The sequence below is a fragment of the Maylandia zebra genome, linkage group LG3 (assembly GCF_041146795.1).
Source record: "Maylandia zebra isolate NMK-2024a linkage group LG3, Mzebra_GT3a, whole genome shotgun sequence".
In the NCBI taxonomy this organism is placed as follows: Eukaryota; Metazoa; Chordata; class Actinopteri; order Cichliformes; family Cichlidae; genus Maylandia; species Maylandia zebra.
In genome coordinates, this window is record NC_135169.1 from 13,284,306 (window position 1) to 13,307,891 (window position 23,586).

General features: G+C 40.5%; 1 protein-coding gene and 1 long non-coding RNA gene across 2 annotated transcripts; one reads left to right on the forward strand and one right to left on the reverse strand.

Annotated features, from left to right (window-relative positions):
• The first annotated feature begins 1,291 nt into the window (after positions 1-1,291).
• Positions 1,292-11,488, forward strand: LOC101476620 (atrial natriuretic peptide receptor 1). The gene is made up of 23 exons (XM_004575232.3): positions 1,292-1,371; positions 1,558-1,669; positions 1,850-1,982; positions 2,073-2,205; positions 2,738-2,842; positions 4,036-4,138; positions 4,388-4,533; positions 4,615-4,687; positions 4,975-5,119; positions 6,359-6,445; positions 6,532-6,675; positions 6,855-6,976; positions 7,300-7,438; positions 7,614-7,662; positions 7,755-7,856; positions 8,776-8,895; positions 9,062-9,155; positions 9,339-9,426; positions 9,595-9,734; positions 10,119-10,271; positions 10,353-10,451; positions 10,575-10,666; positions 10,753-11,488. The coding sequence occupies exons 1-23, from the start codon at positions 1,336-1,338 to the stop codon at positions 10,942-10,944; spliced, it is 2,607 nt and encodes an 868-aa protein (XP_004575289.3). The 5' UTR covers positions 1,292-1,335; the 3' UTR covers positions 10,945-11,488.
• A 7,322-nt stretch (positions 11,489-18,810) lies between these two features.
• Positions 18,811-21,901, reverse strand: LOC101476432 (uncharacterized). The gene is made up of 3 exons (XR_001167310.3): positions 21,737-21,901; positions 21,057-21,189; positions 18,811-20,416 (listed from the first exon to the last, which is right to left on the reverse strand). It is a non-coding gene; the product is annotated as an uncharacterized LOC101476432 (long non-coding RNA).
• Positions 21,902-23,586: the final 1,685 nt, after the last annotated feature.

Genomic DNA, 23,586 nt, shown 5'->3' on the forward strand with positions numbered 1-23,586 from the left:
GCAGCTACATTGTAGCCACAGCCACCCTGGGGCGCACTGACAGAGGCGAGGCTGCCGGACACTGGCGCCACCGGGCCCTCTGACCACCACCAGTAGGCAACGGGTGAAGTGTCTTGCCCAAGGACACAACGACCGAGACTGTCCAAGCCGGGGCTCGAACCGGCAACCTTCCGCTTACAAGGCGAACTCCCAACTCTTGAGCCACGATCGCCCCAAGGTAGGACACAGAGGTCTGTAACCTCTTTGGAGTAGACATAAGGACACTTTAATTTGTATTGTTCAAATGGACAAGAGTGGGAAAACTATTGAGTAATTACATAAGGAAAGGAATGTAGCATTCATTTTTTAGAGTAACATCCTGAACACTCACAATAAGTCATAAACCTTCAAGCAAGGGGGTGGACCATCAGCTGCATACAGACCAGTTTTGGTCTGCTTTCGGCTAGACCAGTAAAAAAAAAACTGAGATAACCTTTATGCAAACATCTTGGTTGGTTTGTGAAAAGCATCTTTAAATATTTCCTACAATCTAAAATTAAATGCAAAGTCATCAATATGTCTGACTTTTTCCACATTCAGTACTGGGAACAACCCAAGGAGAGCCATCAGCACAGATCCCTGCAGTGTGGTGCAGCAGATCATGGGTAAAGTCTGTCACAATATCTTAACAGTTCAAAAGATCCATCCAGTGGGCTGGTTTACTTCCTGTGGGCTAAACGTTTGACACCGCTGCCTTACAGGGTTAAACTGTAACTGACAAGTTTTTTTTTGTTTGTTTGTTTTTTTTTTTTGCTTTAATCCATCATTACAAAGTAAATAAAGCAAGTGAAGTCAGCGCATGTTGACTCTTTAAAAAAACCTGCAAGAAGTTTGAAGAAGAATTTGTCTTTTAAATATAAAAAAAAAATATAAAAAACTCCAAAAGACCACACATAGAAAACTGGGTTTGCATAGTGAATAAAAATACAATATTTCTTAATTCTTTAAAGCCTTTATCGGTAGAGAATTAAAAATGTAGAGAGGGAAAAACTCAACTGAGCTAATAGTAAATGTTTAAAGATCAGTGCAGTAACAGCAGCCACCACCAGAGGGCAGTGAAGTGTAGCCATCTCTAGGTAAAACATTGAATTCAGCTTTGACAGCGCACGGGAGAAATACGGGATCCAATCTCTCTCTCTCTCTAGTGTCTCCTGCCTCGCTCTACCTACCACCGCTCCATCAGCTCTGACTCCACAGCGAGCGAGCAGCTCAGAAGCTGCAGATGTCCGAGACTCTCAGTCAGTCTTCCTACCTGTCTCCATCCTGTCCACCTGTCTGTCTTTCAACAGCAACAGTATGAAGAAACAACAAAGACTTTGGTTTCTGTTCTGGGTAAGACATCATATATGAAACACCTTTTTTTACAGGCCTAAAGTTTAATATATTTAAATTCAAAGGAACGAGCTCAGGTCCATAGTTTTTAATCATGTGAGCACCTCGGATGATTCTCTGGATGCTTTTTCCTTTTTTATTTGTGGTGTAATTTTGGTCATTGAACACGTGTCATGTGGTTTCCAGGTGTCTGTTTGTGGTGTTGGTCTGGTGTTTTGCTGGCACGATTTGGACAACAGCGAGTACGACTGTTGGCCTCTGGACAGGCCCAACGAGTACAACATGATCGACTGTGGAGGTGAGAAAACAGACGGCAGTTACAATACAATCATCAACCGTAGGTCTTGAAGAGAGATTTTGGTTGGTCTCGAGATTAAATGACAAGTATTACAGCTCCCCAGTGAAGGCTGAAATTATTTATTTTAAAGATTGCAGTCTAAAATCTCTGTCTGTCTATTATCCTGTGGCTCTTGTCCAGGTCTGGAGATGGCTTGGGTTCTTCGTCCTCCAGAGTTGATAAAGAGTGGTGAGGTATTCAGTGTCATATACTCGGTGACCGCCCAGGACTCTTTCTACCACTGGGCCGTCCAAAACCGCGTCTTCACTCAAAGGTAAACTGGTTAAACTGGGTATAAAGCAGAATAATTTTAGACTGAACAAAATAAACTAGATAAACTGGTCTGCTTTGTCTGTGTGTTCAGTGACATAGAAGACGCTGAATCAGCTCGGAGGTTCTGTGAACATCACGAATGTCCGGCCAACTGGAAAGATGCAAATGGCGAGAACTGCTGCATTCACCACGCTAACATCCACTCCTGCCCGCTGGGATACATGGTGCACTGCTTCTTCTTGTCTTCATCACTCCTCTCTGTAACACAATCCACAGAGAACTCCAAAATCCAGTTGCAAAACGTAGTTTGGCAAATTTTGTCACCAATCCTCACACAATAGAGTATTATGGAGATACAGGTTAATCCCAAGGTTGGTCAGCTCCAAAACTTAAACTGTTTACACAGTTTAACTCAAAATTGGGACCATAATTTACTAAATTATGCTGATTTCAGTTAAACTTTAAACTCGCAACAGAGGCCATAAATAAACCAGACTAGTGTTTAATGAGGTCACAGATTACATAAGCAGTGGGATCATTTTCTATTAGACTTCTTGACATATTCACTTATTTTCTACCCAAAGTAGTCACCCCTTAGTGGTGAGAAACTGCAGGTCTAAGACACCTTAGGATCCGTTTACTTTTCCCAGATCTACTTTCTAGATGTAGTCCATCTATGTAATGTCTGACAGATAAGTAAACAGATAAAAAGCTCTCTCATAAAAATAAAGTTTTCTGTTTTTTCCTCACTAACAGACAACAGAGAGCATTTGTGGCCCCTGGATTCCTGATGATGGAAAAATCTTCACACATACCGTCTCGACCTCTGGGAAGATGACCCAGACCAACTGGACCGCGAAGGTAACACACATGCCAGTTTATCTTAATAAGTCCATATCTCACATAGTTCCTCTTCAAAAATAAATATAACTCCACCACTGATTAAATGGATTTAGGTCAATTAATTCAGAGAATAAGAGTAGAGCCACATTGGAAGGAGCCAGTTCACCCAGTTGATGCCCCCTGGATGCCTCGTAGGTGAGGTATTCCAGTTATGTCCTATCAGGAGGAGGCACCAGGGCAGATCCAGGATTTGCTCAAGAGATTATATCTCACAAATGGCTTGGGAACAACTCGGTGTCCCCTCTGGATAAATTAGAGGAGGTGGTGAAGGAAACCTGGGCTTTTCTGCTCAGACTGCTGCCCCCACAACCCTAACCTGGATAATCGGTAGAAAATGGCTGGATGGAAGTGTAATAGTGAACATTAAGCCTAAATAATTGTTTAAAATAGTTTACATTAATCCATACACAACACACGATTGGGCATATCCAGCAATGAGGTCACTGAGGTCTTCAAAAGTACAGCAGTTTCTCAATGAAACAAAAACTTAAAATAGGAAAACTAACATTTTAGGAACATACTAATACACTTACTGGACCTACAGGTCATCTCATTGGTTGCATTTAGCAATTTAGGTTGATGCATAACTCAGCAGGAATGATAACTGTCTGGTTTAAGCACAAAGAGTGTATCACAGGATCACTAGAGCCAGAGCCATTGAAAAATTAACCTTTTCCCTCGTGCTGTCATTTCAAGTGAATGAATAATTCTGTATTTTGCTATTCTTTTTTATTCCATTGTTTTATACAGACAGTGTTCTTCTTCCTTAATTCTAGTATTTACACCCTACATTGTTTCTGCAAAAGAGGAAGCTGTCCAAAAAGCATCTTTTACAGTTTTCAAAATTTCTGGTTTGACTGTTATTTCAAGTCTAGGACCTAGTCTCTTCAGAAATGAAGCCTTTTGTACTGGTTACTGGTTACCAAGTTTCTTTAAATACAGAACATTAAGCAGAGATGTAACATATGCTTCTGTACAGACAAACCTATTTCATTCAAAGTAGGGCAATACTACAATATTATAATCTGTCCCAATGACAAAATAATATAATTGCATGCAGATGCTACACTCAGTTACTATTAAATACTCACATTCTGATTCTTTGCTGATGTTTTGTCTACAGCCAGTTAATCTAACATGTTGATTTGTAGGTGGTTCTGTTTCATCCTGGCTTAAACTCACTCATCGCTCACATTCGGGTCGGTACCATGCAGGTTGCCCTGGAGGCCAAAACCACCGTGTTGCCTGCTGTGGGTATGTTTTTCCCCTCTCAAAATCCTGACTTGACTATAAGAAGTGCAACAAGGAGTGCACAAAAGCTTCTGTATTAGATCATATTGTCATTGTTATGTGAACATTTTCTGGCCACTGATGACAGAGATTATACTGATAACCCAGCAGCAAAGATGTCATAAGGTTCCAGCAGTCAGTCAACCCCAAACATAGTGTTGCCATAAAAAAGTAAATAAGTCACAATTTCATCTTTAAATTTCACCCTTGAAGTCTGTGGTGATGGTGTCTGTGAGGAGGCGGAGTTTTGTTCCACCTGTCCAGCTGACTGTGGTGAATGCCCTATGTCCCCTTCCACGAAGATTGCCATCGGTCTGCCACTCAGTCTGCTCTGCCTCTCCTTCATAATGACTGCTGTGGTAAGGACTCACACAACAACACACATATGCTCAAAAAAAGTCTGCCAGTTAAAAATAAATAAATAAATCTGTCTCTTGTAGTGGCTAAGGTACCAGAAACAGAAAATGTTGTGGGACGAAAGCTGGATCATCGACTTCTCTACAATAAAACAAGGTCCTTTTAACAGTCTACATAAAACTCTGAGAGTAGCTTAGTAAGTACTGAAAGGCTCTGAGTGTATGCTGGAATTGCCTAAAAGCTGCACAAGAGAGATATTACTGCAAAAAGAGTATGAACCAGATCTAAAACATTACAGTGCAGAGCAGGACACAAAGCACCACAAAAAAACTTAATTAACAGCACTGATTTAGAATGATTTGAAATGGACCCACATCTGTAAATTTGTATACATTTTATGTACATGAAGGAAATCTAAAACTTAACTCTGTTTTTCTCTGCAGATCAAGAGGGGCACATGACCATGGGCAGCATAATGAGTGTACCAGTGGGGAACAATGACAGTCATACTAGCTGTGTATCAGCGCTAAGCACCTGTACAGGACAACTGGGAACCCGAAAAACAATGTTCACCTGCACTGGCATATAGTACGCCTACCTATGTAACCACTAGGGGTGCAACGATACACAAAATTCACGGTTCGGTTCGATGCTTTGGTGTCACGGTTCGATATTTTTTCGATACAAAAAAATGTTCATGCCTTTTTAATTTGTCATTTAATAAAATTATAAATATATATTTTACCTCAAAAGTACCGTTTTTAAATTTAATGTTGCTGAAACAACAAAATAATAAAAATAAATAAATCTGTCTGATCAAGAAATCACTCATCTTTGGAAAAGAGAGTTTATTACAGAGAAATGGCTCTTTCCAAAATAAAAGCTATACTATACGCTTCTTCTGGGCTATATTCTCAGCAGCATATTAAACATATCAGGTCCCCATAAGGAGAATCATGTGCTAACGGCTGTCTAAATGACTCGGGTAAAGTTTGTAGCATGCGTGCTTGTTGTTTTTTTTGTCTGCTTCCACTTGTCTTTGCAATAGGATGATGTCGGCGTAAATGTGCAGTCATATTCGTTGTGTTCCCACCAGTGCTGTCAGCTTTAAACTCGTTAAAATGACATTAACGCCACAACACGGCAAATCTCCATTAACAAGTTACCACGGATCGCCCCGTGTGTGGGGCTGGACGGCGTCAACACGTTAACAAGCTAAGTGCGCTAACACACTAGCTCCCACCAATTGAGCATTGCGTGGCACATCCGACATACTGTTTTACTTTTGTCCATCAGGGTCATGCTTCACATGAAAACCAAAATAGTTCCAAACGCCAGATCCGAATGAAGGTGGGGGAGGCTCAATTTCGGGTAGCGTTGAGGCAGTTGCTATGTTGCAACGAGGTTAGCTTCTGTCTCACTAGCTTGCGCTCCGCTCAGTGGATCTGCGCTCGATTAAATTTGATAAAACAAATTAAAACTTTTGTATTGTTCGATACATATGCGTACCGAACCGAAAGCACTGTATCGAACGGTTCAATACCGATACAAGTATTGTTGCACCCCTGATAACCGCCTGTCTGTCTTTATATAAAACTGTACTGTGCTATTTCGGATACTTTGATAGGCCACCAGGGCCAGTTTCAAGTATCTTTTCCTGATTCCCAGAGGTCAAGATTTTTGTTTGTCAAAGCCACAAGTTGTCCTTTGCCACTTCTGTGTCACACACTGGTTATAGCACCATCCATACCTATCGCCAATAGAAATGTCTCCAGCTTCCTGGTATATTATTTGGAAATGTATGTTAAAAGCCACTTTGTTTTCCAGTGATGGGCGCACCGTGGCTATCAAAAGGATTCACACAAAGACGTTCTCTCTGTCCAAAACCATCAGACAGGAAGTCAAGCAAGTCAGGTAAGATGCAAATACAAACCTATCCCCTTCATACTGCAAATACACAGCATGTTAGTCTGACTTTCTGTCTTTATGTTTGTCTCCAGGGAGCTTGATCACCCCAACCTGTGTAAGTTTATCGGTGGCTGTGTTGAGGTGCCAAATGTTGCCATAGTGACAGAGTACTGCCCAAAAGGAAGCCTTAACGATGTCCTTCTTAACGAGGAGATCCCACTTAACTGGGGATTCAGGTACTCAGATAATCACACAGACTCTTGCTTATGGTACAATGACATCTTGAGGTAATTAAGGCATAATGCGACTACACATAAAGTGTTTGTCTTTGTAAGTTAATTGGTCACACACATTTCCAATTCATTTGGGGTTCTCATAAGGTCTGTTTAGATGCATGACTGTTTGTGCCTGCCAGGTTTTCCTTCGCCACAGACATCGCCAGAGGGATGTCGTACCTGCACCAACATAAGATCTGTCACGGCCGACTGAATTCTCTAAACTGTGTCTTAGACGACCGCTGGGTCTGCAAAATAACAGGTGATCTGAGCGTGCAGAAAGAATGTTCCTAAAAGTATTAAAACTATACGTGTAAATAAAAAAAACCCAGTAAATACTTGTTAAACTTACCAGATATAAACTAGCTTTGAAAGTGAACGTTTGCTTTATTCCTAATTTAGTGAAGATCATTTTCTATAACTGAAATCTCTTTCTGAATTGTTCTAATCTCCGTTTTTTATTGTCATTTTAATTAAACCTAATTTTTGTCATCCTAAAATAGATCTGAAAAATAATCTAGAATGCAGCAAAACTTTTGATTATATATCTACAATTGTTTTTATTTACATATAATCTCCAATTAGATTACGGTCTGGGAACCTACCGCACGGGCGATGGGGCGGAGCCTCTTTCCACCTATCAGCAGAGGCTCTTGGAAGTGTACTTGCCGCCTGAGTTTCAGGACTCTAACACGGAGCCAACGCTGGCAGGAGATGTGTTCAGGTCACAGAGTTAACTTTAAATTTCCTTCACTTACTCACCTCAGTTCCCCGAAGACTTCCATCTGCCTCCCTCACCTTTACCCTAAACCAAAGCAAAACTGTAGTTTTAGCTCAGTCTCCACAATGTGATAAATAAATATAGATCAGTTGATACTCTCTGTATGTAAATTTCCCAGTTATTCCATCATCCTGCTGGAGATTGCAACTCGCAGTGATCCGGTCCCTGTAAGTCAGTCTGAGTGTCCTTTCCCTTCACTGTAACTGTGCTGCTTTCATGGTCTCCCTCAGTAAAATTCGTAAAATGCTTTGGTTTACAGGCAGAGGAGTCAAACCTCGAGTGTTCCTGGTGTCCTCCTCTTCCTGAATTGATCTCCAGTAAAGCTGACAACACCTGCCCCTGTCCCGCTGACTATGTAGAGGTATGTCATTCCCTTTAAACTGACTGTTATGAAATGGTTGAAAGCAGGCTGTATGAAATGTGCTATCATTAATAAAATAAATAAAAATTTATAGTGTTCGTATGCTAGGTTGTTATAAGCATACTTTTGTAGGAAAAAATGTGTTCATTTATATACTCAGAACTTAGTTATAGTTCTTTTAACACAAATTACTGCATCAATAATTACAGTATTCGTACCATGAAGGTGATCAGCTTGTGGCACCTCAGCTTCAACTTCCTCATCTTCCTTCTCTCAGCGAGCTGTAGAATCTGTCAGGTTGAGGTTAGGTGAGTTAGCTCCCCAAATAAGCATAGTCATAAAATGGTTAGCAAACTGTTTGGTAGTAGTTCTGGCACCACCAAACAATTTATTAACTACTTAGTAGTGGAAGTGTTAAGTCCTCTCGGAAGAGGGAATCTGCATGTACATAAATATCGTCACCAAACTGAAGCATGAAGAGTTCTAAAATCTCCTGGTAGAGGGCTGTGCTGACTTTGATAAAACACGTGGATGAACCACCACCAAGACCAGGAGATGATAAAGTACCCCAAATTATCACAGAATGCAGAAACGTCACATCAGACTTAAAACATCATGGATTCTGTGCCTCTACACTACTCCTTTATACTCTAAAACCTTGCTTTCCAAGTTAAACACTAAATTTACTTTCACCTGAAACGAGTGATTTGGACTTCTGAAGAACAGTCAAGTTAATGTTTTGACTGGGTGAAGGATGTCTGTAGCTGACAGCTGTCAGGTGTTCCTTGCATTTGTGGTCGTGTATACTTGAACTAGTTGATGTTTTGTTTAAATTATGTTTTCTTCTTTGAATGATCCTCGATGACTGAATATTCAATCTCAGCTGTTCTGCTCTTTTGACCCACCTGTGTTTCCGTAGCTGATTCGGCGATGTCGCTCTCATAACCCTACCCACAGACCTACCTTTGAACAGATCAAGAAGTTTGTGCATCGAATTAACCCCATCAAAACCAGCCCAGTGGACATGATGATGAACCTGGTAAAAACAAACTCTGTCAATACAGTGGACAGTCCAATAATCATTATATGTTATTACTATAGTAACAAACTGTGCACTGTACCATGTTCTCATGTAATATCATATGTTAAATTACATCAATGCTATATACTGTATATGTAAAGCTTTTTTCTTTTGTCTGTTTCAGATGGAGAAATACAGCAAACATCTGGAGGTGTTGGTGGCTGAGCGGACTCAGGATCTGATGCATGAGAAACAGAAAACTGATAGGCTGCTATACAGTATGACCCACAAACACACACACATACTAATGTGTTACTAGGTTAGTAGGATGATTCTGTTTCACATTTATTACACACATTTTCATCCAGAAAACATTTATTTGTATGCAGATTATACAATTCTCTATATCTCTGACCAGTTAAAACTCGCCTTTTACTGACATTTGTATGTTTGTGGTTCAGGTATGCTTCCCAAACAGGTTGCTGATGACCTCCGTCAGGGAAAACCCTCCCAAGCTCAGAGCTATGTCAGTGCTACCATCTACTTCAGGTAAAGATAGACTAGAGTTGAAAACCTGTGGGGTCTTTAGTCAGATGAGGCTAATAATGCTGGTTTGTAGCAACCACATGAGCTAAATAAATTTCTATGGATTCTATTCTACTTTTCTATATTTTTACAGCCACCATAATAAAGGATGGTATGTGTGTGTTTGTGTAGTGATATAGTGGGCTTCACCCAGCTGTCCAGCAGCAGCACTCCTTACCAGGTCGTGGACTTCCTTAACAAGCTCTACACAACTTTCGATGACATCATTGACAATTATGATGTCTACAAGGTAGAAACCATCGGAGACGCATGTGAGTGACACACATGGTAATATATAGCTATATAAATATATAGCTCATTTCCGGGCAGCCTTTCCAAACAAGCCACACTTGTTTGGTCTTTTTTCTAATTGTACTGCCATGAACTAAAAGATTTAAAATGCTAACTGAAGCCGGTAGAGTCAAAGATGTAGCTCTTTCGGTTTTGTTAATTTCTCTCAAAACTGACCTTGGTCCGACCTCGTGGTTAATTTTCTGGGATGTTGCTCTCTTATGTTAGCAGCATCTGGCTCCGTCTTACCCACTTGCTCATAAGTGGAAGCAATAAAGGTGTACTTGGTTTTTCACAAGACTCTATAGTGTCCTGTGAAATCTTTTTACTTGATTGTTGTTTTTTGTTTGTTTGTTTTTGTGTAGATATGGTGGTCTCTGGTGTTCCACAGGAGAACGGGATACTCCACGCCTCAGAGATCGCCAGCATGGCTCTGGATCTGGTGGGCGTCTGTCGCACCTTCAGGATCCCCCATAAACCCAACACTCAGCTGCAGATACGAGCTGGGATACACTCCGGTATACAAGCTACTAAGCCACTGTAATTAAAAAATTTTGTTAAATCATTTTTCCACCCGTGACTCTTCTGAGTCCTTTTAGGTCCAGTGGTGGCAGGGGTGGTTGGGACAAAGATGCCTCGTTACTGCCTGTTTGGAGATACAGTGAACACAGCATCGAGGATGGAGTCAACAAGCGTTGGTAAGACTGCAGGACCTAATAAGAGTATGACTAATTATTACTGGAACAAATGCTGGTTACTGGACACAGACTTAACTTTCTTCTTCTTGGGGTGAAACAAGCTGGTATGTTCCATTTTTGCAGCCCTGAAGATCCAGTGCAGCTCCAGTGTCTTTTACCTACTGGAAGAGATTGGTGGCTACGTGTTGGAGTGCAGAGGAACACTTCAGGTCAAGGTGAGCTGTACACTCCCATTGGAGTCCAGTTAAGGTAAAACTGGGAGCTGCCCAGTTAACACTCTGGACCTGATTAATTTCTTCAGGGTAAAGGTGACATGGTTACTTACTGGTTGGAAGGGAAGAAGACTTCTCTGGTCTCCAAGGACATCATTGCAGACCCAAAGACAGCCAAACTCATCACCACGGAGACAGAAGAGGAAGCAGAGAAGAAGCAAGAGCTGTATTCATCAATACCGGGGTATCTGAATGACGATCTTCTCCTGGACCCAGCCTGAACCGCAAACTGTGGATCTATCTTTTGTTGTGATGTCCTCACTGTTAGCCTAAGAAGAATACATTACTGTGTTGTGTGCTACATTTCACATGTATGGTCACCCGGTGGATCTCAATAATCCACCGAGGAATGTTCAACGAAACTGAAAAACAGAATAATCTTAGTCTAAATTTTGCCATTTGCTATGTTTTTCACTCCAGTCAAATCTTCGCCTGATAGTTTATGTTTTACTATATTCTATGCTGTTATTATGTTTTTGTGAAGAAGCACTTTCCCATTAGTCGACTATGAGGATGAAAAGTTTATGTATAGAATTTTAATGTGACACCAGGGATGCTTTTAGATGAAGACAGCACCTGGTCTGAACCAATGAGTTACTTTGTTTCTTCTTCGATGTTTTGTCTTAAATTTGTTTACAAGTGAAAGGCAGAATACTGCAGTTCAGAATACTGCATGTATATTTTACTACTATTAGTTTGTGTTGTTTGTTGGACTGTGCACAAAAACTCAAACTGACATTAATGCTGAATAAATACATCCTGTGTTCATGGGAAGTTTTGCTGAAGTTTCTGCATATTCTTTTAATACATTCAGTCCCTCTTGTGAGACTAGAGCAACCCTGTCATAATTTAAAGAACTGCTGGAGGAAGTTCTTGAACTCTTTTGTGTCTAGACTGCAGTTACTCGTTTTATGGACCTTTCTAGGTCACTGTTTAGCTTCAAATCACAGTCACACAGATTCAAACACAATCAAAGACAATCTGCAATCGACTCGCTGGGGCTTTCGCAATCATGGCACAAGGTTTTGCAAAACCAGCCCTTTTTGTAAAGTTCCATTCATGATCTCAAACACTGCATATGCTTCATGAAAAACAGGGACTCTGTGATTTCAAACCTGAAAAGCAGACATTTTGACTTCAAAGACTTTTGGTGGTACTTGCCAGTGTTTTCTTTAGCGCCTGTGGTTCATGAACATTTAACATGTGGCCATATTGGTTTTATGTTTTGTCCCGTTTGCCTGTTTTAGTTTTATTTTTATGTTTTTAATCAAATCTTAGATTTTTTTTCTCCTATTTTTTTCTGTAAAACACTTGGAATAATAGAAATATTATTAGAAACGAGACACAAAAGTCAGCCTACAAACATACTGGAGTGAACATAATTATAGTTTAGTTTTTAGTTTTTATAGCATTTGTGTAATATTTCAAAATAAAATAGGTCAACAGTTAAAATGGTGATATCCATGAAATACTCAACAATAAACCAACACAGAGGTTTTTCTCTAAAGGCATTAATAAAATCAAACCAATTATATTATTCCATCCATTTCTTTCTCCTCCCAGTTAGTTTCATACTCAGACACTTCACACCGGCTGGTTAATCAGCACCTTTTGTCACGAATGTTCTGTGTGAATATTCATGTCACGTTGTTGAGCAGATGGAAGACTTAAAGAGATGGAGGCGATGTGGTCTGTTTACTTTTTTGTGTCAAAGATGGCTGACATGACAACTGGCGGACATGAAGAAGAAGAGGCTCTGAGGGAGAATAGATGAGTTCCCAGTTCCAGACTCTCCTGTCTACAGACATAAAGTGACAAACTGCATTTTACTCACAGCTGTTGGGTTTTGTGGCTTTGTTCAGAAATAATTTTTATTTTGGCCAAAAATATAGGTGGAGAGTTAAGAAAAGTAGATTTTTAATATTTAGTAAGCAGAGATGGGCAGTAACGCGTTACTGTAATCCGATTACTTTTTTCAAGTAATGAGTAAAGTAAGGGATTACTATTGCAAAAACGGTAATTAGATTACCGTTACTTTCCCGTAGGAACGCTGCGTTACTGCGTTACTAAAACCGTGATTTTTTTGCGAGAATGTCTCATGACAGTGATGTAAGCGAGTGCGACGTTTGTGGCAACAGCTGTGTGCAGATCAACAATGGATAATATATCGAGTGCGGAGAGAGTATGAGCGTGCAGCGTTTAAAGTGTGGAAGTACTGACCTTACTTTAAGTTTGATTCCATAAAAAGTGACAAAAACATTAGCGTCCGTTGTGCGTGGGAAGAAAAACTTCTTTTTACAGCAAAAAAAACCCCCTAAACTTCCAAGCAAGCACCGAGTGCGCTACCATGTAATGGGAAACTCACAGAGAAACTCGCGGATTCTTCAACTGACCTCTGCGGCTCACCTGCACCAGGTAAACCTCCGCCTACCCTGCTCCTGCTTTACAGGTGAAAATAGAGCAACAGGACCGCTGAGTCTTTGACTTTATTTATTGTCTGCTGTGTTTTACTTGCATCTATTTGAAAGACTGAGTGTAAACACAAAAAATATTTTTATTTTATGTGCTGGAATGTGCAGAAAATAGGTTTAAATGTTAAACAAATTTCAACGTTGCATATAATTAAATTTTTGCTTGATGCATAAAGTTAAAAGATTAAAACTAATAAAACAAGTTTTAAAAAGAGACTTTTCCATTTGATTACATTTTGTATGATGGATTATGCAGAAACAGTAGAATTGGGCTGAAAGATCAATCGCTTTATCACCTCTTCAGGTTGTAAATCGTGTTTTTAAAAAGTAACTAAGTAATTAATTACTTTTGAAAATAAGTAATCAGTAAAGTAACGGGATTACTTTTTTGGGGAGGTAATCAGAAATTAGTTACTGATTACTTTTTTCAAGTAACTTGACCAACACTGTTAGTAAGTGCATTTGACCCTCCCAAGATTACCAAATTAATTACTTCATTAAACCTGGTCAATGATTGTACTTAATTACACTCTGTTTCATTATATAGCACCAAATCACAACAAGAGTCATCTCAAACCATCCTGTATTCTAAGGTAAGGACCCTACAATATGAGAGAAAACTCCAGCAATAAAACAATCTCCAATGATCAAGCACTTGGGAAGGAAAAACTCTCTTTTTGACAGGAAGAAACCTCCAGCAGAACCAGGCTCAGGGAGGCCATCTGCCTTAACTTGTTAGGGTTGAGGGGAGGAAGACAGGACAATAATTACACTGTGTAAGAGAGCCAGATTAATAATTACTGATGATTTAATGCAGAGAGGTGCATAAACAGAGTGAAAGCAGCCTAAGCCTATGCAGCATAAAAAAGGGAGGATTCAGGGTCACCTGATCCAACCTTAACTATACTGTTCCAAAAAAATATATGAACACTTTGAAAACATGTCACATCTCAATGGGGAAAAAATCTTTCTGCATCTCCATACTGATAAGGGTAACATGTTAGGAACACAAGGATGCCACATTGTTTGCTGGGAATTAAAATTCGTCACCTAGCCTGTAGAGCAGGGGTGCCCAATCCCAGTCCTCGAGAGCTACCGTCCTGCAGCTTTTAGACGCACCCTTCTTCTGACACACCTGAATCAACTGAATGGCTTGTTATCAGGCCTTTGCCAAACTTGATGGCATGCTGAAGAGGTAATCACACCATTTGATTCAGCTGTGTTGGAGTAGGGATGCATCTAAAAGCTGCAGGATAGTAGATCTCGAGGACTGGGATTGGGCACCCCTGCTGTAGAGGACAGTGCGTTCCTCCATGGATATGCCTCACCAGACCATCACTGACCCACCACCAAAACAGTCATGGTGATCAATTTCACGCACACCATAACATTCTCCACGGCCTCTCCAGACACTTTCACATCTGTCACATGTGTTCAGGATGAACCTGCTCTCTGTGAAAATCACAGTGCACCAGTGGTGGACGTGCCGATTCTGGTATTCTGTGGAAAATGCCAATCGGGTTCCAGGGTGTCAGGCAGGGAGTCCAGGAACCACTAGAGGATGTTGTGCTCTCAGGCAACACTCATGAAGTCTGTTTGTGATTGTTTGATCAGAGACATTCACACTAGCAGCCTGCTGGCAGTGTTCATCCTGCTACTTATAGCGGCTTACAAAAGTATTCGGCCCCCTTGAACTTTTCCACATTTTGTCACATTACAACCACAAACATGAATCAATTTTATTGGAATTCCACGTGAAAGACCAACACAAAGTGGTGTACACGTGAGAAGTGGAACGAAAATCATACATGATTCCAAACATTTTTTACAAATAAATGACTGAAACGTGGGGTGTGCATAATTATTCAGCCCCCTTTGGTCTGAGTGCAGTCAGTTGCCCATAGACACTGCCTGATGAGTGCTAATGACTAAATAGAGTGCACCTGTGTGTAATCTAATGTCAGTACAGATACAGCTGCTCTGTGACGGCCTCAGAGGTTGTCTAAGAGAATATTGGGAGCAACAACACCATGAAGTCCAAAGAACACACCAGACAGGTCAGGGATAAAGTTATTGGAAAATTAGGCTTAGGCTACAAAAAGATTTCCCAAGCCTTGAACATCCCACGGAGCACTGTTCAAGCGATCATTCAGAAATAGAAGGAGTATGGCACAACTGTAGACCTACCAAGACAAGGCCGTCCACCTAAACTCACAGGCCGAACAAGGAGAGCACTGATCAGAAATGCAGCCAAGAGGCCCATGGTGACTCTGGACGAGCTGCAGAGATCTACAGCTCAGGTGGGGGAATCTGTCCATAGGACAACTATTAGTCGTGCACTACACAAAGTTGGCCTTTATGGAAGAGTGGCAAGAAGAAAGCCATTGTTAACAGAAAACCATAACAAGTCCCGTTTGTAGTTTGCCATAAGCCATGTGGGGGACGCAGCAAGCCTGTGGAAGAAGGTGCTCTGGTCAGATGAGACCAAAATGGAACTTTTTGGTCAAAATGCAAAACGTATGTGTGGTGGAAAACTAACACTGCACATCCCTCTGAACACACCATCCCCACTGTCAAATATGGTGGTGGCAGCATCAGGCTCTGGGGGTGCTTCTCTTCAGCAGGGACAGGGAAGCTGGTCAGAGTTGATGGGAAGATGGATGGAGCCAAATACAGGGCAATCTTGGAAGAAAACCTCTTGGAGTCTGCAAAAGACCTGAGACTGGGGCGGAGGTTCACCTTCCAGCAGGACAACAACCCTAAACATAAAGCCAGGCAACAATGGAATGGTTTAAAACAAAACATATCCATGTGTTAGACTGGCCCAGTCAAAGTCCAGATCTAAATCCAATCGAGAATCTGTGGCAACATCTGAAAACTGCTGTTCACAAACGCTGTCCATCTAATCTGGCTGAGCTGGAGCTGTTTTGCAAAGAAGAATGGGCAAGGATTTCAGTCTCTAGATGTGCAAAGCTGGTAGAGACAAACCCTAAAAGACTGGCAGCTGTAATGGCAGCAAAAGGTGGTTCTACAAAGTATTGACTCAGGGGGCTGAATAATTACGCACACCCCACTTTGCAGTTATTTATTTGTAAAAAATGTTTGGAATCATGTATGATTTTCGTTCCACTTCTCACGTTTACACCACTTTGTGTTGGTCTTTCACCTGGAATTCCAATAAAATTGATTCCTGTTTGTGGCTGTAATGTGACAAAATGTGGAAAAGTTCAAGGGGGCCAAATACTTTTGCAAGCCACTGTATAGAAAGGTGAAGAAACCCTTCCTGCTAAAGGGTTTAGGGCAATCTATGGCTCTGTCCAGCTCTCCTAGTGTGGAAAGAGCCTGTCTCCTGGAATCTCCTCCATGCTCTTGAGACTGTGCTGGGAGACAGCAAACCTTCTGTCAGTTGGACAAATTGATGTTCTGCCCTGGAGGACTTGGACTACCAGTGCAAACTCTGCAGGGTTCAGGTATCAACTCATGCTATCAATAGTGACACTGAGCCTACCCAAATAGAAAACTAGTGAAAAAACAGTCAGAAAAAATGAGGATGGAGAAATTGCCAGTTGCCTCCACCTGTAAAAGCATTCCTGTTTTGAGGGATGCCTCATTGTTGCCCCTCTAGTGCACCAAAGCAGCTGAAACTTGCCAGACCAGATCAATATCCCAGATATTTCACTGACTTGATGATATAACTGATTAAAAAGTGTTACTTACAGATTTTTAGCTTCTATCTCCTGAGATGAATTTTAATTTGATTCTGGATTTAACAGGGAGCCAATAAAGACAAGCCAATATTGGAGATATATGCTCTCTCTCTGTAACCTTCACTAACGCTGTTTCTTGACTGTGATTAGTCCTGAAACCTGACTGAAATGCTTCAAATAATTTTGACCTACAACTTGTGAAGACATCCTACTCCCGTGTGTCTTATCAAAAAGGAATATATATTTCATGATTTACTTCTACATGCTGTGTGTGTATACAAAGTGCCTGATAGCGAGTGAATAAACAGAGTCCTGCAGCCTCACACGAGTGCTTGTGTGTTTTATGGCTCATCTGCATGAGAGGTTTGAATACAAGCACAGCTGCAGAAGGCAGCTCGCTTTTTCTTTCCAGCATGCAGAGCAGTGACGTCTCACTTCAGAGGACATCGTGCTAATTTAACAGGTATTCATCATCCAATGGACTCAGTGCAACCATGTATTTATTTATTTTTTTAATTAAATAGAAACAGTGCACGTTAATGGCCATCAATATCAAAATATAAAATGTAAAAATGCTGTATTTCAAAAAAAGATTTTTTGGAGATGCACATGAACTGACTACAAAAATCAGGAAAAGATCAAAACAGTAACCAAACCTCAAAAACATAACATGTCCTTACAAGGTGTCATTTCATTTCTGATTAATTCCAAACAGGTTAAGGAGATAAACTGGATTTAATTCTATGTGTTCAATTTAAAAATTCAACACTTTGATTTAAATCCATAATCGAATGGGTGGCTAGTTTTGCATTCACAGTAATGCTGTATGGAGTTCAAAGAGGCGTCATTACAGGTGAAAGATGAAATCAACAGGCTGCAAGAGCACCAAGAAGAAGGGAATACAAAAGTGGTGGACGATCACAGAATCTTTTCCATTGTAATAAAATAAAAGCCTTTTATAACATCCAGCTAAAAGAAGACTTGACATGTCAGTAATGTATCATGAAGACTTCATAAGAGACAGTTGAGATGCAAATCATACAGGCTGGGTTAGACGGACAAAAATCCCCTGAATCAGCACTCTGAAAGTGAAGACTATTGGAAAGCAGCTGAGTACACCAACTGATCTCAACATGCTGTATTTCACTGCTGAACACGAAAACTAAAAAGCACGAAGGGCTGCAAACACATGTGAACACACCAACACTTCAGTACTTCTTTTCTTGATTTCAAATAGATTTTTGGTGATGTAGAAGGAAAAAGAAGCAAAACATTTGCCTCTGTCCAAATACGTTTGGAACTATACCACCTTGGTTAATTAATAAGTAGGTCAACAAGTGTTTTACCTAACTGAGAAAGACTCTGTTTAGACTCCAGACGCCACTTGTAGTTCCTAGGAGACCCTTATGCACCCCCCTCACATTTATCACATATTTCCAGTGGTTTCCAGAGGGCTCTGGATCTTTCTGGCAGGTGGGATCGTGCCCACATTCCCATCAATGTTTTTAATTTTCCATGAAAAGGTCTCGGGGCCCCAAACACGAGAGCAGATGGAGACACGATGAGCAGGATTTTAATTACAGATGACAGAAGGTGTGTGTGTGCTTGAAGTGGTTTTTGATAACAGAATGAGTATTTACATAAAGAGAACCCCCTCTCTCTGCTTCTCATTCTCTCCTTACCTCACTTGCCCTCACTCACCCATTCTGTTAAGAGCATTTACATATCTGAGGGCACACATCAAAGAGCAAACCTCTTCCTTCCAAATCAACCTCCTGTGTGTGTGTCTGAGGTTTATTTACTGAATACATCAGAGGACACACGTCTCCATTATTATCCCTGCTTCTGTTTAACATAAATCTGTTCAACCCTGGTGGCATGAAAATGAAACATCTCAACACACATGAGCTGAAGAAACTAATCTTTAATGTTGAAATATACAGAAAAATGACCAGATACTCGTTTTTCATTGCTTTTATATTAATTTAGAGGTAGATCAGGTAATATTAAACTACAAACAAAGCATCAGACCATCAGGTTTCCCAATGTTAAAGACACATTTAGACCTTAGGGAAGTTCACACTTGGGAGTTTAAATTGAATTTTAAAAAACAAACATTAAAAAAAACTGCAGAAAACTTTTTGGTGATTCAGCCGTAGTGTCTAGTTATAGAATTACATGTACTGAATAAATAACTTTGTGAATGTGAAGCCTGTAGTTCCTCTAATGTCCACTAGAGTGACTGTGTTAAAACATCTGACTTTACAAGACAAACAAACATATTTACACCCTGCTACAATAAAGGTTTTGAACCCTATAGCTAATTCCCCTCTTCTTAACAACTCTAAGGGAGGGTGAATTTTTTATAAGTCATCTGTTTAAATTATATTAAGGTTTAAAGTTTGCATTATTGGGGCGTGGCCTCTTTGACTGACAGGTGGATGATGACACAGGCGGCTAAGCTTCACCTCAGCTAATTGGAGTTCCTGAATTGGACCCCTGGACCCTGTTTATGTTGTTGGAGCATTTTTATTGTGATTATAAGACAAAAAAAGTACAGATTCCTGATTGGCTGACCAGATCCCAATAAATGATATGTGTAAGTGTGGGACAAAGTGTTAAAAATGCTGGGAGGTAATCCAATATATGTGAATGCAATTTTCCCAATTCTTTTTTTAAGTAAATATAATAAGATTTAAAGGGCGCTCATGTGATAGTCTTTACATACTCCTGCTGTTCCAACTGAAACTGTCTGTGGGTGTCAGTAGTGATGTATCCATAGATTATGTCAATAAAAAGTACACCAGAGTTTAGCTATCTTTAGTCAGTTGTGGCACAGCATACTGTGTCACCTCACACCAGACTTGCTTCCGTGCAAAATCAAAACAACTACAACAAAAACACTATTTTGATTCTAAAATACTGACACTCCATTTCATTTGTGGTGGTTCCAATCATAATCACTAAAATGTGAAAATCTTATGACTTTCTGGTAATTTGTAACATTCGCAACATTAAACAGGCTAATCTTTATTTGACACATATACAAAAGCCTTCCCTTGATATGCACTGGGTAAAAGCCACACTTTAGAAAAAGTGCAGAAGAAGTCAAAATGTGAGACAGATGTGGGACAATGTATAAAAGTCTCAATTAAAGAGAGAGATCTGGTCTGACTGCCCAAGAAGTCATTAATCCAACTTCAATTACTCTAAGTTACTCAGCAGTAATTACAACATAAAGTATCAGAGTGGATGTTGTGGGTTTTACTGTGTTGTGGGCTAAACGCAGTCCCCATAGAACCCGCTCAAGTTCGGAGCTCGTCTTCATTGTTTCTCTCATTACGCCGTCTTTTCCCACTTTTAAACCAGTTTTTGGTTGTTGTGTCGTCTCCTTTCAGATCTGACCTCCTGGAAACCTCTGGTGCTTTCAGCCGCTTCTGTCCTCTCCTACCTGAACAGTCACCATATGTTCAGGTCTGAACCTCTGGAACGAGGGCTCAAAGGGGTCCATCAGCCTGAGACCAGAGCAGGAGGAACAGGTTTAACCTTCTGAAACCAAAGAACTTCACTTCAAAGAAAGTCCTTCCAGACACACTAATACATCCACAACTAAACAAACGACTGTAGACTTTAGGAAAAAAAAATCCTACAACATCCTATCGTGCGGGGATAAATGACCAGCCTGATCTTCAAGCTTCAACTCCACTAAAGGAGGCAAGCACTAAAGGGTCTTTTGTTATGTACCTAGAGAATCTAACCCACAACCAGGCTCATATTTAGGGTCATGTCATTCAGTTAGGAACTTTAATTAGCAAATTTAAAAAGTTAAGCAAAAATCTGACTGAAGCCTGAGATCTGCAGCAGATCACAGTTCATATACTGACCCCTGGTGGTGCTGCAGTGACTTCAACCTGGCTGGGTTTAAAGGGATGTGAAAAGAGCAGTGAGGTGTTCATATGAGCAAGGAAACAGGGTCTGTTTCTCCCATTTGTACCAGCAGCTAAAAGAGCTCTTCCTAACATGCTTTGTCTTTTATGCATGACGCTCACTTTGTGCTTTGAACAATACCACAGTTTACACCCTTTACACTGTGCAGGTGTCCGTGGAGATGACTTTATTTATGATACCACATGTCATCATGACCAGAACACAGACCTGTACGCTTGCACTCTGACGCACGGTCAGTCTTGCCTCAACGACGCGTCCTCTGTTCCAGCAGCCAAACGGAGGCGATCCTGCTGGCGTAGATCACATAAGACCAGGACAAAACCACAACTGCCAGCAATACCTGAAGGCCGGAGAGAGACTTGATTCAGAAGGACTTCAAACCTTGGAAAGATGGTTAAACGTGCTCTAAGCAGCATTTTTAAACACGTTTTGGACAATTGAATCTGTTCCACGAAGAGTTAAAGCAGCTCATGTCCAACCAGCAAGTTGTACCTAATATGAGTTGAGGCTGATGAGTGTATAAGACCACACACAACTTTTCTGTGACAAACTCACATGATGCTGACATTCAGACTATGACTGTTTTCCTGTCGTACGTAATAAACAAAAACTGAACCACAATAAACGCACACGATAAAGCAATTTGTTACATGTCGGTAATTTTGTGTTTTCACAATCAAACAGGCATTTCAATGTTCTACGTGTTCTATTTTTGATGTGAGTGAAAATTTTTATGCATTTATTTTTGGTCTTTATGATGTTAAATATCAGCTTGTTAGTGTCTTCCTCGCTAGCTTTACTGTTTCCAGGCTGTAGCTTGTTGCTAACGGTTACCGCGTCTAGTCCCGGTGACTGAGAAGTCAATAGAATAAATAAAGAAAATTTACCGCGGAGTAAATCCGGTCCAGAGCCCGCCTGCTGAGTGCCTCCATCTTCTGTTAAAACCTAAAAACTAAACACAAACGCCGCCTCACTTTAGTTTGTTTACAGTTCTTCTTCTTCGACTGCCGCTGCTTCTTCTTCTTGGATTTCCGGCAGACTCAACAAAAGGCGTATTGCTGCCCCTTCAGGTCCTTCAATCAATCAGCAGGAGATGTCAAATAAAGAAAATCAAATAAATTAGATAAATAGAATAACGGATGGTTATAATAGGTTATAAAATAATAGGAATATAACATTTTTAAAAAATATATGCTATTTTTATATAAATATATACAAATCAAATCAAATACTATGTAAATATCAATCTAGAATGCTACCTCAGCTGCACGTGCAGTAGACAGCAGTGAGTGTGCAATTGCATGTGTGCAAACAGAGGAATATAGATGGAGGTAAAACAAGTTTACAAACTCCTGTCAGGTGTTTAGGAGTCTGATGGCAGGAAGAAAGAGTTCTTCAGTCACACACTTCTACACCTCCAGCAAGAGGCTGGGAGTGTGAACACAGTTTGTTGGTAGTGAGTAGGGTCTTTAAGGGAGGAGCCAGGTATCCTGTGGACTCTGCAATGGTAGATAGAGATGTAAAGGACCTTCTTTTTGCAGCCTAATATTGGCCTCTGTCCCCATGAACAGAGATCAGATTCAGGAAAATGCTTGTTAGTGTGCAAACTACTTTACTGAGAATTCAGGGGCTGTGTAAGAAATGACTGAAACTCATGAATAGTTGTTGTTAAACATCTTAAATTTAGGCTAAAGATCAGCACTACAGTAGTTCTACAGTTGATTTCAAATATAGACTGGGGGTATACAAGTCATCTAGATTGCACTTATCAACATTCTTTTTTCCAATACATCCACTATCCTTCCTGCACACATGCACAATCTCAGCCTTGATCCTCTCTAACCCAAGTGGGATAATATGCCTACTCCCCGGAGAGTCTTCTTCTCTTGCTCTGAAGTAATTTTTCTAATCATGGAAACGATCTTGCGATCCCCTATGGGCTCAAATTGTGGTCATAAATATTTTGTACTTGTAAATCAGGATTTGTATGTGTAAAAAAGAATTTGTGTGTGTGTGTGTAAAAAAGATTTGTATGTGTAAAAAGAATTTGTGTGTGTGTAAAAAAGCCAAACCCATGTGTTCTCTGATTGACATGACATTGGCCAATCAGATGAAAGGACGAAAAATAGGGTCACAATTCGTACTTGTAACTTGAAACTTGAGTGCAGACTATCTCACGTATTTTTTGGCTAAGTCCACACACAAATCTTTTTTAAGCACACACAAATTCTTTTTACACATACAAATCTTTTTTTACACACATACAAATCCTTATTTACAAGTGCAAAATATTTTGAGCCCATAGATCCCCCCGTGCTGTCCAGGGGCGGAGCGGGGGTATGGCTTACTGGGCTTAAGCCCGGGTTGTTTTGTCAGAAGCCCGGGGTCTTTTGGAGTGTAATTTTTTCATAGTTAGATGCCTGGCTGACAACTGTATAAAACAAAAACTACACACAATATTCGAAGCACATAGTGCACACTGTGGGAATTTACGACTGTGCGTGAATCCCCCCTGATATTGGTATGATCCGAGCTCAGACACTAAGCGGGGGGCGGGGCAGCTGCTGCCTGCCAGTGCGCTGTTGGAGAAACGCAGCCAGGCAGACAGAGGAGAACTGAAGTTTGACCAGGTACCAAAGCAAATCATTTGTACTGTACAAATAATGTAAATATGACGGTGAATCACGAAAGATTGATATCAAACTGATCACTTGACCAATATTACGTTACTCGCTCT